Consider the following 13,824-nt stretch of genomic DNA (forward strand, 5'->3'; position numbering starts at 1 on the left):
TCAACTTCCTACTGAAAAATTAAGTGAGAAAATGAGGCGTGTTTGCTACACATTTCCTTAAAACACGTTGTAGAGCATGAGTGATATAATGGATACATGTGACACTTTGAAGTGGGAGGGTGTTAATGCAAATATTAAAAATTTGTTGACATAAAGTTGATTGGATTGTTTTATATATATATATATATATATATATATATATATATATATATATATATATATATATATATATATATATAATTATGTAAAATGAGAAAGGTTAGAGGGAAAGGGGTCATAAAGAAGAAAATCGCCATTTGGGTTTCAAATAAGTAATAAATTTATGATGCACATATACATATACAGATGTGTGTGAAGCAAATACTCTTTCTTTTTTCATTCAAATGACAAATTTCCTAATCGATATTTGGAAGGCCCGTAGAAAGCAATTTTAGTTTTGGGGTACAACCAAACATTTTCAATTGTGGGTGGGGTGGGGGGGGGGGGCGAAGAAAAATCCTTGACATTGACAAACCCCCAAAAATGTCATCAGGCGTTATTGTTGGGTGTGAGTGGTATGTGTGTATGTATGTGAGAGAGGGTGTGCGTGTGTATGAGAGAGAGAGAGAGAGAGAGAGGGAAATGGTCAGTAACTTTCTTTGAATATCTAAGTATATAAAAGGATTGTAAATTTTAATCTCCGGGATTCAGGATTGGCAAACACTTGTACTTTATTGAACCCTACATTTAATTTTGCTATTTGGGAATTTTTAAAGATTATTATACTCTTTGGATTTGATTACACGTTTCTCTTGGGAAATTATGTTGAATTCGTGCCTAATGCGACTCTTGTCTCGCAAAAAATAAGCAGTTCAGTGCTATATATTTTACCACAATCTTCCGAAACTTCTCATCTCTACTGCAGTTAAAAGAAAGTGAACTGAGCCATTTGATTCACAAAAATATTGGTGTTTGGCGGATTGTGTATTTCATGAATCTCTTCTAGATAATAATTATGAAATTTAAAGAAGCTTTACTGAAATTTCATTCAATTAGGACAAACTACAAGAAAGTAAACAGCATTTACAAATGTACGAAGGAGAAAGGGGTTTCAAGTACTATTGCATTGGTGAAAAGGGATTATTTGTATTACTTGTAAAGTCCCAGAATTACCCATTAAGGAAAATCGAAACGTGGGAGAAGTTACTAGTATTATCAGTACTTGAAGTTTAAACGTTTACATGTGTATAGGTATAAGGTTAGAAATTGACATGAAGGATATATATTCACCAATAAGAATTGTAATAAGTAGGGTAGGTATGTTATATAGTACATTAACTGTAATTTTAGCAAAGTATGTTATTTGGCAAAGTTGACCTTTTCCTTTGTGAGGGATTTACCAATTTCAATTACAATAAACTATTTTTTAAGACAGTAACTACAAATGAAGTAATCTTGAATATACATTCATGAAGGTGTGTTTCAGAAAACATGCAACCATTTACTTTCCTTTCTTTGTTGATGTTCAGACAGAAAAAAAAATGAAAGTTTCACATATATTTTTTTTTGCTTTTCTTGGAAGGGGGGGGGGGTTATCCGTAAAAATATGAAAAAAATCCTATGTCGGTTTTATGAGATTGATCACTATTCGTTATCTTCACCTTTTTCATTGCAAAGGATTACTTCAAGTATCGGAAAAGAATTCGAAGAAAGCATGAAAATGTATCTTTTTTCATGCCTTCTTTTTGGTGTTGTCAAATAGGACGATTTTAGTAATCAGTCACTCGCTTACTTTTCCGATCGAGTAACCGGTTACTCGGATAAATTTTCTTTAGACCTAAACATTTTTGTTCGCGACTTATATATATACTTCAGTAGTAACTGTAATAAGCATTGCATGTAACGTTTTTACACTTTGTATATTTATTTCATCATTTGTATACCAGTACATGTATATACAAAACACAAATGCACTGCATATGAATTTTAATTACAAACACACATCCAAATAAATTCATTGTCGAATACCCGTAATAAAAATGGTTGTTTTGCAGGATGTCCTTTTCATAACTGGTTTTAGAGTTAAATTCAGTTTAAAGTGGTTTAGCATATTTGTTGTCACATCCATGTATGTTAATTCCATTTCACACATTTTTCACCTTACGGTCCTAATTTCAGTCATTCTTTCAAAATATTTCCATGTTTTTGATTCATGTGGCGACATCTTCTTTAATCTTGAACTGCGACAAGCATAAGTTTATGTGAGGTAATAATAATACACTCAAGCCCTCAAGACTTGTATACCCTTTGCAATCAAAGCCATCAATTAGATAAACTGTGAATTAATGCCTAATCAAAAAGACCAATTTGTAAGATGCTAGATCATGACTTACGTTGAATAACGGTAAATAAAATTGGGACTTTATTAACAAAAATATATTTTATCCTACAGATTTACTATGTAAAATACTATATATCCGAGTAACCGAGTAGCAGTTTTACTAACCGATACTCGCACCATTCGACGGTTAACCGGTTAACCAGGTACTCGTCGAAAACACTACTTCTTTTAAGTATTCATTTAGAATGAAAAAAGGTGAAGATAACGAACGGTGATTGATTAAAAAATACAAACAATACAAGTCAGTGAACAGGGCTTAAAACACGGACCCAGGAAATTCCAGAGGTGGGATCAGGTGCCTAGGAGGAGTATGCATCCCCTGTTGACCGGTCACACAAGGCGTGAGCCCTATGTATTGATCTGGTAGACGGAACATTCCGTAATCAAATTTGGAATAAAGACAAAGGCCCAACAATTGGTATGAATATGTCAGCCAAAACAAGACCCAGTGATAGTATATACACATGTATATGCTAGCAAGGTCACTATAAAGACCATGCAATTTACGAAGTCACGACAGTTAAAACGAATCGACAAGTTGTTGGAATCCCTGGAGCATTAACTTATCTCTCGGTAACTTGACTAAAAAATTGACAGAACGCAGAGCACATATGAATGGAAGTAACTATTGTTAATTGATTAAACGTTGTCGATATATTTGAATGTTGAGTTGAAGGTCATAGCAAGTGTTTTTTTCTCTTATCATGTAAAAGCTGCTTCATAGGAAGCAAAAAACAGGGGACTGTATATTGTATTTATAGGAGGATGAGGGGAAGGGGGGGGGCGTTAAGATTCGCAGAGATTACTAAATTGAATCAAATATTCATTGTTAATTATAAACATATAATAAACATAAAAGCCATATGTTGCAAAAATATGCCAAATTTTACATTTTTTTTTAAAAATGAATATTGTTTTCAAATTCAAGTCATCTCAAACCTAGCAAACCAATTCATTCATGAAAAAAAAATCATGTACGTATAACTTAAGGTGAGTTGTAAGACACGTATTTATTAGTTGTGTTTTTGGTGAGATAATTAAAGTATGAACCACTTTAGGGACTTTTTTGATTTTTGTTCTTGACCAAGAAAATCAAAAAAGGAGTACCTCGTCAGTACTTCATATCTGTATTTGATTACAAGATTTAATGCCCCGTTCAGATGGATGACGAAGTAACAATTTCGTTTCCAGCTGTAGACAGAGGACGTGGAAACTTTTGATCAGGTCCCGGAATCATGACACATCTTGTAAGTTCAAGTCAAAATCTCTACAACAAGAAAAGCTATGTACATGTATATTGTTCTTAGAAAATCCAGGAAATTAAATTTACCTATTGATATGCAACTTCAACTTTTTGACACCATGGTTGTACCTATTTTGTTGTATGGTGTAGAAGTATGGGGTTTTGAAACTGCAGCATTTTAGAATCCTTTCATATGGAATTTTGTAAAAAAAAAATTTGAAAGTTAAAAAGACTACTCCTCATTGTATTGTTTATGGAGAGCTGGGTAGAATACCACTTAGTATATTAGTAAAGTCTAGAATGGCTGGTTTCTGGCAACGGATTTTGTGTGGTAAGAATGAGAAAATTTCCTTCACATTGTACTCAGTTTTGTATCAGTTTAGTTCAAAAGGTTAAGGTTTTTACTATTCAAAATGGCTCTTGGAATATCTTACATGATTGTAATTTGGATCTAATGTGGAATGCTCAGTATGTTGATAAATCATGCAAAATTGGTGTGTTGGTTAAGAATACATTAAGAGAAAATTTTATCAAAGACTGGAATGTAAATGTATTAAATAGAATGTACAAGTGTGATTTTGGTTTTTAAAACTATCTAAACATGTCACCAAATGATCTTAGATTATATTTATGTAAATTTCGTTGTGTCAGTCATAACTTGCCAATTGAAGCTGGTGGATTTAATAGTATTGATAGATCTGAGAGACATTGTAACCTCTGCATTAACAATGAACTTGATGAGTTTCATTATTAGTCCCCTACCGGTGAAACCGGAGGGGACTATAGGTTTCCCCTGAGTCTGTCCGTCTGTCTGTCTGTCTGTCTGTCTGTCCCACTTGGTTTTCCGCACTTTTTTTCTAAACGCTTGTAGATATTGAGCCGATTTTTGGTATGTGAGTGTATCTTGATGAGTTACAGATCAAGTTTGCATTTCGTTCCGCTCCAATGAGTTTTGACGGAATTACGACCTTTTCAATTTTTCAGGGTTTTCTGCAATTTTTTCTTAAACGCTTGTAGATATTGAGCTGATTTTTGGCATGTGACTTTACCTTGATGGGTTATAGGTCAAGTTCGCATTTCGTTCCGCTTCATTGATTTTTGACGGAATTGTGGCATTTTCAATTTTTAACGGGAACCAGATTACACTTGCCGGTAGGGGACTAGTATTGCTAATGCAATACTCTCAGAATGCTTGTTTATTTAAGTGTCGTTTTTTAATAATCAATGACAGAAATTTATACCTAGCAATATTTACATGAACCCAAACACAATATCTTTTTATGATTTTATGAATACTTCTGATATATATGAACTAATAGGTTTAGCTAAGTTTTGTAAAACTGTTCTTAAATTATTTCATGCCCGAACTTCCTACAATGTAAACATTAAACGATTTTTTTTGACAACCGTCAGTACTGTCCATATCAAAGATCTTTTTTGTAGTTCATTATGTTAACTGTTCACATGTTGATTTGTTCAATTGTTAAACTCTCATTGTACTAACATACCTCATGTGGGGGCTTTAATTAGTGAAATAAAAAGTTTCAAAGTATCTATGTTGTACTAAAATGTAGTACAAGTCAAGTAGATCAAAATTTATGTATTTTTCAATATTGCTTTATAAAAGCATTGTTATCTTCAAATTGAGATATTAGTTCAATACATGTAATTAATAAACATTTTACAGGTGATTAAAAATTTAATTTAAGCCTTAGTCTGTTTCAAGATCCTGGGACCAGGCACGATGTGTTGGAGGAGGGGGGATCAGGAGGTATGTTGTTCCCCCCTTTTTAAATAGAATAATCTTTCAAATTGGATTGGAACATAGATGATATTCTTCATAAATTATTATTATTTTTATTTATTTATTTATTTATTATTATTATTATTATTATTATTATTATTATTATTTTTTACAAATTTAGTTTTCACTACCTTCTGTACACTTCTTATCTGCTAAAGATATCAATTAAGAAAATGGAATTTGTGTTAGAGAAGCTTGTCGGCGATGTTTGTTGGGGATGGACAAGGCTTTGCGAAATGTAAAAGAGGATGCACCATGCAAGCACACCTTAAAGTAACACAATCTTGAGAGTATATGACAGTTTCTCTAAATTTGTAACGCATAAAATTTATTCTGCTTGTCACTTGATCAGATAATTAAATACATGGATATATGTAGACTAATAAACTCCCTTTGAGCTTTTATATATGTAGTCATCCTGCTTATCGTAAGAGTGATATGCAAGGTAGTTTTATAACTAAGGATAAGTAAAAACATGTAAAATTGTCTAAAATTTTCAGTGAATATATGTCATTCTTAGCCTTGTCAGCATTTACAAGTATTTCTTAAAATAGTCAGGAAATACATTTATTTACGGAACGTTTTAGGAAATACACAAAATTCCTGATTTCAAATATTTACTGTAACATGTCAACAAATCACATCTCCTAGGTTCGATTTTCTTTGCTATGTTTTCGATTTTTCCTCTTCGACCTTTCTGGGAGAATAATAGAGCCGAAAAAATCTTTATATATTCAGGAAGTAAAACACAATTAATCATCAATCAATAAGCTGCAATTCTAGGGAAATTCCAAAAACGCTGGTCACATCACTCATTTTTTCTATAGTTATTGAATACCCATGCCACCAGCTCTTTTTTTCTATTTAAATGTTTATTTTTTTAACTTTCAGGTTTTGCAACCGATTTTTTTTTTTAACAAATATTGACTCTTTTGTTAAGTATGACTGTGTTATACAAACTTAAGTAATATACATAATGTATTTATTTATGAAGCATGAGATTTATATTCGTAGAATTTAAAACACCATTAAAAAGATCTGAACATCTTTAGCCTGAACAGAAATGAAATTCCAAATATTGTAATAAAAAATCTGAATATTCCAGTATATAAGGATTCCGGTAGTACTAGGAAAGCTTTTGATAGATTTTATAAAACTGGTTTTTGTTAATCAATTCAAGCCAATTTTGTTGCAGACTCCCTTTCAAGCTAGAGAGAGAGAGAGAGAGAGAGAGAGAGAGATTTTGGGATCACTTTTTTTTCTTACCAGTGATAACTTCTGAGAGATTTTCCCAATAACAAAACATATCATTTGAAGGCCTTGAAATCAATAATAATGTATTAATAATAAATAGTAAAAAAATGAAAATCTTGAAAAGCAGTTTAAACAGCTCAACTAATGAGCTAACAACCATACAGATAATAAAATAATTGCAATCGAAAAACTCAACGTAAGTTTGAAATCCCATGTTGGGCAAATTCTTTGCTTTAATGAATAGCATATATCGATTTTTAAACTTTCTTCAAAAATTCAGGTTAAATTAGGGATTACTCTTGTCTTTAATCATTTAGATATGTATTCTACTATTGCATTATTATAAAACAATTCATTTGAATGGTTTGCAGTTTGCAAAATTTGCCAAACACGTCACTTTATCAAGGATTTCTGGTACACATAGTCAAACCTCTTCGAAGAAAAAATGAAAATTGTGTGGAAAGTTTAAAAAATGATAATTATAAAAATAAAAACACTGTGTAACAATTCTACCAAAATTGGTTAATCTTTCGTGATTTACACATACATGTAGTCTTGTCAGTATTCTTTCATAACATAAACCACGTGATCATAACTCAACAAAACAACTATCCAGCACCAAATTTTTCATTTATCCCACCCTACCCCCGTAAAACTAGGGAAAAATTTTTGCGGGTCTATAGGAGTGATAATCTGACACGTGTCCATTGTACCTATGTGAAGGTAAAATGTTCTCCGATTATTGAAGGACAAATCTGTTTCAGTTGTATAATCCTGATTTAATTACTGTAGTCTGTGACATTCCTCGTAGTTTTAGTAGCGAGAAGATGAAAAGTCTTAAAATAATCTCAAAGGGCTCTAGAAAACGCTTTTGTTGAAAAAACAATAAAACGCCTTAAAGATGAAGCAACGTGTGCACCTGTAGCGTGTAAGCCTGTCATTATATACAGTAAGTCACTGTTGAAAATACGAATTTATTTTCAATTATTACATATGAAAATGTGGGTGTGAAATCCTGATAATCCAGAAACCGGATCTAAACAAACTAATACTTTCTTCCTAATCAAGTAAATAAACAGTTAAATTATTGTCAGAAAAGCTCTCGAGGTTTGTCGTGAGGGAAATAGTTCATATAAACAAAACAGTTTATAGAGTGCATTGAATAGGTTATTGTATCAAGGAAACAACCACAAGGGACTTCTAAAGCTATAAATTAATCGCGTCTTTTTTCTCTGGATAACGTTTATGTTGAGATGATAATTCTTCATTATGTGCTTTATCATTATAAGCTGATACTTTGTCATTATATACTGATACTTTGTCATTATATGGTGATACTTTGTCTTTATATGGTGATACTTTGTCATTATATGCTGATACTTTGTCATTATATACTGATAATGCTGATATTTTGTCATTATATGATACTTTGTCATTATATGCTGATACTTTGTCTTTATATGCTACTTTTCCTTTTGTGCCGATACTTCCTCATTATACGCAGATACTTCTTCATAACATGAAGATTTCGAGATTATTTGCCGATACTTGTTTATTCAACGCTGATAGTTGGTTTTATACTTCCTCCTTTCATAATGATACGTTGACAAATACGTACTGATACTTCATCATTGTATGCTGATACGTCTTTATGCTAATACTTCTTCATTATATGCTAATACTTCATTCTATGCTGATACCTTATTATACATAATGCTGATGCTTTGTCGCTGATGCTTCAGCGTTGTCATTACATGGTGAAAGTTTAATTTTCAGTTCATACTTCTTAATTAAATGATGATACTTTGACATTATATGCTGATACTTTAACATTATCTGCCGATACTTTAACATCATATGCTGATACCTTAACTTTATATGCTACTATTTTCTCATTATTTGAAAAATTTAATGATTGTCATTTTTTAATGAATTTACGGCTTCATTGTAATAATGAACCTGTTTTGTGTTTCAACAGAGCCGATAAGGTGAAACTTAAAATTGAGTGTGTTAAATACGATGGATTTCAACCAAGCTGAAATTAGGATAATGTATGACTACCTTTACATGATTTGCCGCTTCATCATATGCTGACACTTAAACATTATATTCTGATACTTCTTCATTATATAATGAAAATTTGACATTATATGCTGATTCCTCTTCATTTTATGCCGATAGTTTTTCTTTAAATGCTGATACATTTTATAGTTTGCTGACATTCTTGTATATGCTGATACTTAAATTGTCTTTATAAGCTGATAATTCTACACAATATGCTGGAATTTTGTCATTAGAAGAAGAAAACACTTGCTGTGGCCTTCAACTCGACATTTAGATATATCGACGACGATTTATGAATTAACAATTATAGTTATTTCCATTCTTACATGTATGTCGACTCGATATATCCCAGTGAGCTTGAAATAAAAGATACCATAGAGTCTGCGCATTTGTTTCATATTTGGATATTTTACTAGAAAAAGACGTTAATGGTAACCGTACAACGAAGTTTTATGATAAACGTGATGACTTCAACTTTTCAATCGTAAACTCCCCTTACTTATGTAGCAATATACCCTTATCACCTGCATATGGAGTTTATGTCTCTCAGTTGATTCGATACACAAGAGCATGCTATACGTACGAACAATTTCTAAAACGAGGCAAGCTATTAACAAACAAGTTGATGAAACAGGAATATCAATAGTATCGTTTAAAGTGATCATTTCGCAAGTTCTGTGGTCGATACAATGACCTTACAATCTATCATTAAGTCAAATGCTGACTGATGTTTTTCATACTAATTGTAAGGCCATTATTTATACACTGAATTGTATACGGATTTTTCTATTTTTCCTGATCATGACAAGGAGCACACGGCGGATGTGACCGGTAGACAGGGGATGCTCACTCCTCCATGGTAACTGATCCCACCTTTGATGTTTGAGAGGTCCGTGCTTGCTCTGCTCCTGATCTGTATTGTTTGAATGGACTTATGAGCTTGAATACTGTTTGTTATCTCCATATTTCATTCTACACTTCACCAAATTCTGTTACTTCATTATATGATGACACTTAATTATGTGATGACAATATGTCATTCTCTGATGAAATTTATTATATTTTGTTGAAATGTTTAGAACCGAAACGTCCAGGAAAGCACGACAGGGGATCATTTCAAAACATGTAGAGAACATGTCGCATGATTTGGAGAAACTGAGATTGAAACATGCTTGTAAATATTTTGAAAGGGAAAAATAATACAAGAAATTGCTTGTAAGTTGTCTGTCCAACAATTTGATGCATTTCAAATAGAGCCGACATAATTTGACGTTTTTCCAAATCCAGTTTGTCTTAAAATAATTTCAGCATACAAAGTTTTTTTTTTAAATTTCCTATCTCTTTTCATTAATTTTCAAAAAAAAAAACTCACTATTACTCACTTCAAAAAACGTATCCTGCGAAAATTATTTCTCTCAAATAAATAATTTTCTCTGATTTAGCAATGTAACGACCTGAATTTCATTTTTAAGCAAATTCTCTAATGTTGATTTTGTAAAATCAAATTCGATTATAAATTTCATAATATCGTTTCTATTTGAGATATCAACAGCTTCAAATTCCTAAAAAGAAACTTACAAAACTATATTTTGCACTATACTTTCACTTTCAAAATATTAATTATATTAAGCATGCTACAATTCCAGTATATGTATTTCTCCTTCCCTTTTAAGGATTTATCGTTCAAGACGGAGAGATTTCTCCTTTTTTCATAAAATTTCGTAACCGACTAAGAATATTTTTATGAGTTTTGTCTGTTGCCCAGATGTTTTAGTTGCTACTATAAATTAGCGTTTAATCACCAAGTTTTTAAAAAAGGAAACACATCATTAATGTTTAATATTTCAAAATGCGCAAAGCAGCTGTACTCCTTAAGTTCATTCATGTAAGAATAGATCGATATCTAAAATAGCGACATATTGCTATGGTTACTTATCAACATACGACTGATGACTGCAAACAACGGAAGTGCTGATTGGTTAACGGATGACAACAAATTGTTTACTATGTTTCAAGGCTTATGGCATAAATCGGTAAGAACTATATTTAAAGGTGCAGTTCATGATGTTGTCATTTCACAATAAAGATCATGATATGATCTGCTAGACTACTTGGAGAAAGGATTTTTTGTGGAAGAAGTTTTATCCGTGTGATTTTTTTGAGAAAAAAATAATTTAATAGGTCTTAAGGAAAATGAAAAAATCAAGAACTGTGCACAATTTTCTGGACTATGTCCATCCAGAAGACTTTGCAGCTTCAAAGTTTGGGAACTCCTTAACTGTTCCACGAAGAAGCTTCAGAGACCAAGATATAAGGAGGAACAGTAATATCAGTTGTGGAACCTCTTCTAGCTGCATGAGTGAAAGCAATGATAACTTTCTGGACATATACAGCCAAAGTCTAATTAGCTCGCGATGCAACAGTTTGACTCTTTCTGAAATTTTTCACGTCTCAGTCCTTGGCGATAATGATGTTGGAAAGCACTCATTGCTCCATATGTTTACTGATACTGAGGATATATGGGGTGACATGACAGGTAAATTAACACCATAAATGAGATGAAATCAGTTTATCAAAATTTAATGACTGAGTCGTTAATCAGTATTTGTCTAAATGTTTTTTTTTTTTTTTTTTTTTGTTTTTTTTTTTAATTTTTTTTAACAGAAAGTAATACCGAGGACAACGAAATTTGTGTTTCACTCGATGGCACAGAAACATCACTTATTTTTGTTGAACAAATTACTTTGGAGGTAAGGCTAGATTGCATTTTTTAAAACAAAAGTTGATTATGTTTTGTTTTCATGTACATGTATTTTAATACAGTATTAATTTTTCTGGATGAGAAACATTCTCTAGAGACAAAAGCTTTCTTTACCGAGCTAAATAAACCCGATTTCTCTGGGTTGTTTTAATCTTTAATTCAAAAGAGTTCAATTTTGCATTACTTGTTTTAAAAATTCTTTTATGATCAATATATCTTATTGACAGACGTCCCAAAATAGCAAAAGTTATGAATATTTACACCAGTATGTGAATTTATTTTGACCCAGAAAAACTTAAACAAAATCGATACACTGCACTGTTAAAATACTTACCTGAAAAAATGTTTTACAAATTTCAGAATATCAGAGCATGCGCATACATGGATGTCATAGTAGTAATGTACTCGGTAGTTGATGTTGAGTCATTCAGGTACGCTGGCAAAATTGTTGGAGAGATCAACAAACATTACAGGAAACCAGTCATTCTAGTTGCTAACAAAGTTGATCTGGCCAGAAAGCGTGCCATTTTTACAAAAGGTACGTATTTTCATGAAAGTGTTTTTGAACATGTGTATATACATTTCGGAGAAAAGTCTTGGCTGTACTGTTGTGAAGGTCGAGGAAGAATTTGTAAGAAATTTGCTTTAATTAAAAACTCTTTTAAAGTTTTCGTAAGATTATCTAATATTTTGGGATATAATTAATTGTTTGAAACACAAAAAGAATAAAAAATGCTTACCAAAAATAAAATTCTTCCAAAGCATTTCTTCAATATATTATATTTTTTCGATAACCACTGAAATTTACATTCTTTTTCCTATGCATCCATGTCAGCAATCATATACTTTGTCTTCCAGATGGTGAAAAACTGGCCAATAGATTTGGGTGCAAGTATGTTGAGTTATCGCTCGTCTTGAATCATAACGTAGATGATCTATTAGTAGGCATTGTGCGACAAGCTCGCCTTCAACCACAATCATCAACGATATCACAAACATCAACGATATCACAATCATCAACGATATCACAAACATCGACAGAAAAACAACAAAACAGAGTTCAAAAATTGACAAAGGGACTTTTAAAAAGATGGAGAAAGTTACGACCAAAGGGATCTCTTTGTACGAATCTGTTTGATTCATGAATTGGGCAAGTGTTTCTTGCCCAGACTCTACTAACCTTTATTTGTTATGGTGTTTCCCAAAATCCTGTCAGGGATTTTTGTTTCTTATTAAGAGAGTTGTCTGAAAGTAAAAAAAAAATAAACATTGTCGTTGATAAAGTATAACAACAAGTGATTCTTCTCCAGAAAGTATCAGAAATTGAGAATAAAAAAGATGTTAAAGTTAAACAAAAGACCATAACTTTCATTCACTATAAGAAAATACAGTAAGAATTGTGGACGGGATGTTTGTTCTACGATTAATTCTTTCCATGAAAATTAAAAAGAAATGAGATTAAATAAAGGGGGAAAAATGTCTTCCACATTTGCCAGTAGAATGAACATTAAAATCAATCGTATATTCATGGTGCTACATATCGGAGACACAGCAATAATTAACTTTATGATTCAATGATTTTGTTTCAAAAACCTTTTTTTCATATTATATTACACTGTGCACAATATACATTGAAATAAAGTGTTATTACATATTTATTAATTTATTATGCTTGTGGTACTAAATTTCTTTATTTTCAACATAAACTATCTTGAAAATAGACCGTTCACGGTAGCTCAGTCTGTAGAGCGCTCGCTTCGTGATCGGGAGGTCGTTCGAATCTGGGCCGCGACTGACTTAAACCGAGGCCCGGTATCACGGCAGGCGTTGGCACGATAAAGATCCCTCACTGCTCAATGGCCCTGAGTGCAGAGTAAAGGTCAAAATTGGAAGCCCTTCACCGGTATATGGTGACGTCTCTATATGAGTGAAAAATTCTCGAACGGGACGTAAAACAACATACAATCAATCAATCTTGAAAATAATGAAGTTTGATGCTTTTGAGAAAAGACGGCTTGGTAACAACCATCACTTTAAGATGTAGTAAAATTTGACAAGATCTTTATTAAAAATTGGTGATATTTAAACGAGGATTTAATTTGAATAGGAAATAAATTTATATTAAAGTTTTCCCAGTCTTCTGATATTCTTTAGTGAAAAGTACCACGCACCTGAAATGGTAACCCCGTCGATATCTGTTACAATGTATTGTTGAAATTTTCACTTCAATAAGCAAAAGTATCTGAATGTAGGCAGCTGAATGTTGATGTTGAAGATGCTGGATTACCAAAAAGCCAAAATGGCCAAAATGTCAAACT

The 13,824-nt window shown here is 32.1% G+C and overlaps 1 protein-coding gene across 1 annotated transcript; it reads left to right on the top strand.

The window, feature by feature from the left end:
* Positions 1-10,804: 10,804 nt before the first annotated feature.
* On the top strand, positions 10,805-13,121 carry LOC133206416 (GTP-binding protein REM 1-like). Its single transcript, XM_061342397.1, has 4 exons — positions 10,805-11,281; positions 11,410-11,495; positions 11,867-12,044; positions 12,365-13,121. The coding sequence occupies exons 1-4, from the start codon at positions 10,939-10,941 to the stop codon at positions 12,649-12,651; spliced, it is 894 nt and encodes a 297-aa protein (XP_061198381.1). The 5' UTR covers positions 10,805-10,938; the 3' UTR covers positions 12,652-13,121.
* The last annotated feature ends 703 nt before the right edge of the window (positions 13,122-13,824 follow it).

The sequence above is a fragment of the Saccostrea echinata genome, unplaced genomic scaffold (genome assembly GCF_033153115.1).
Source record: "Saccostrea echinata isolate AGI-Se365-2 ecotype Australia unplaced genomic scaffold, CSIRO_AGI_Sech_v1 ptg000054l, whole genome shotgun sequence".
NCBI lineage: Eukaryota > Metazoa > Mollusca > Bivalvia > Ostreida > Ostreidae > Saccostrea > Saccostrea echinata.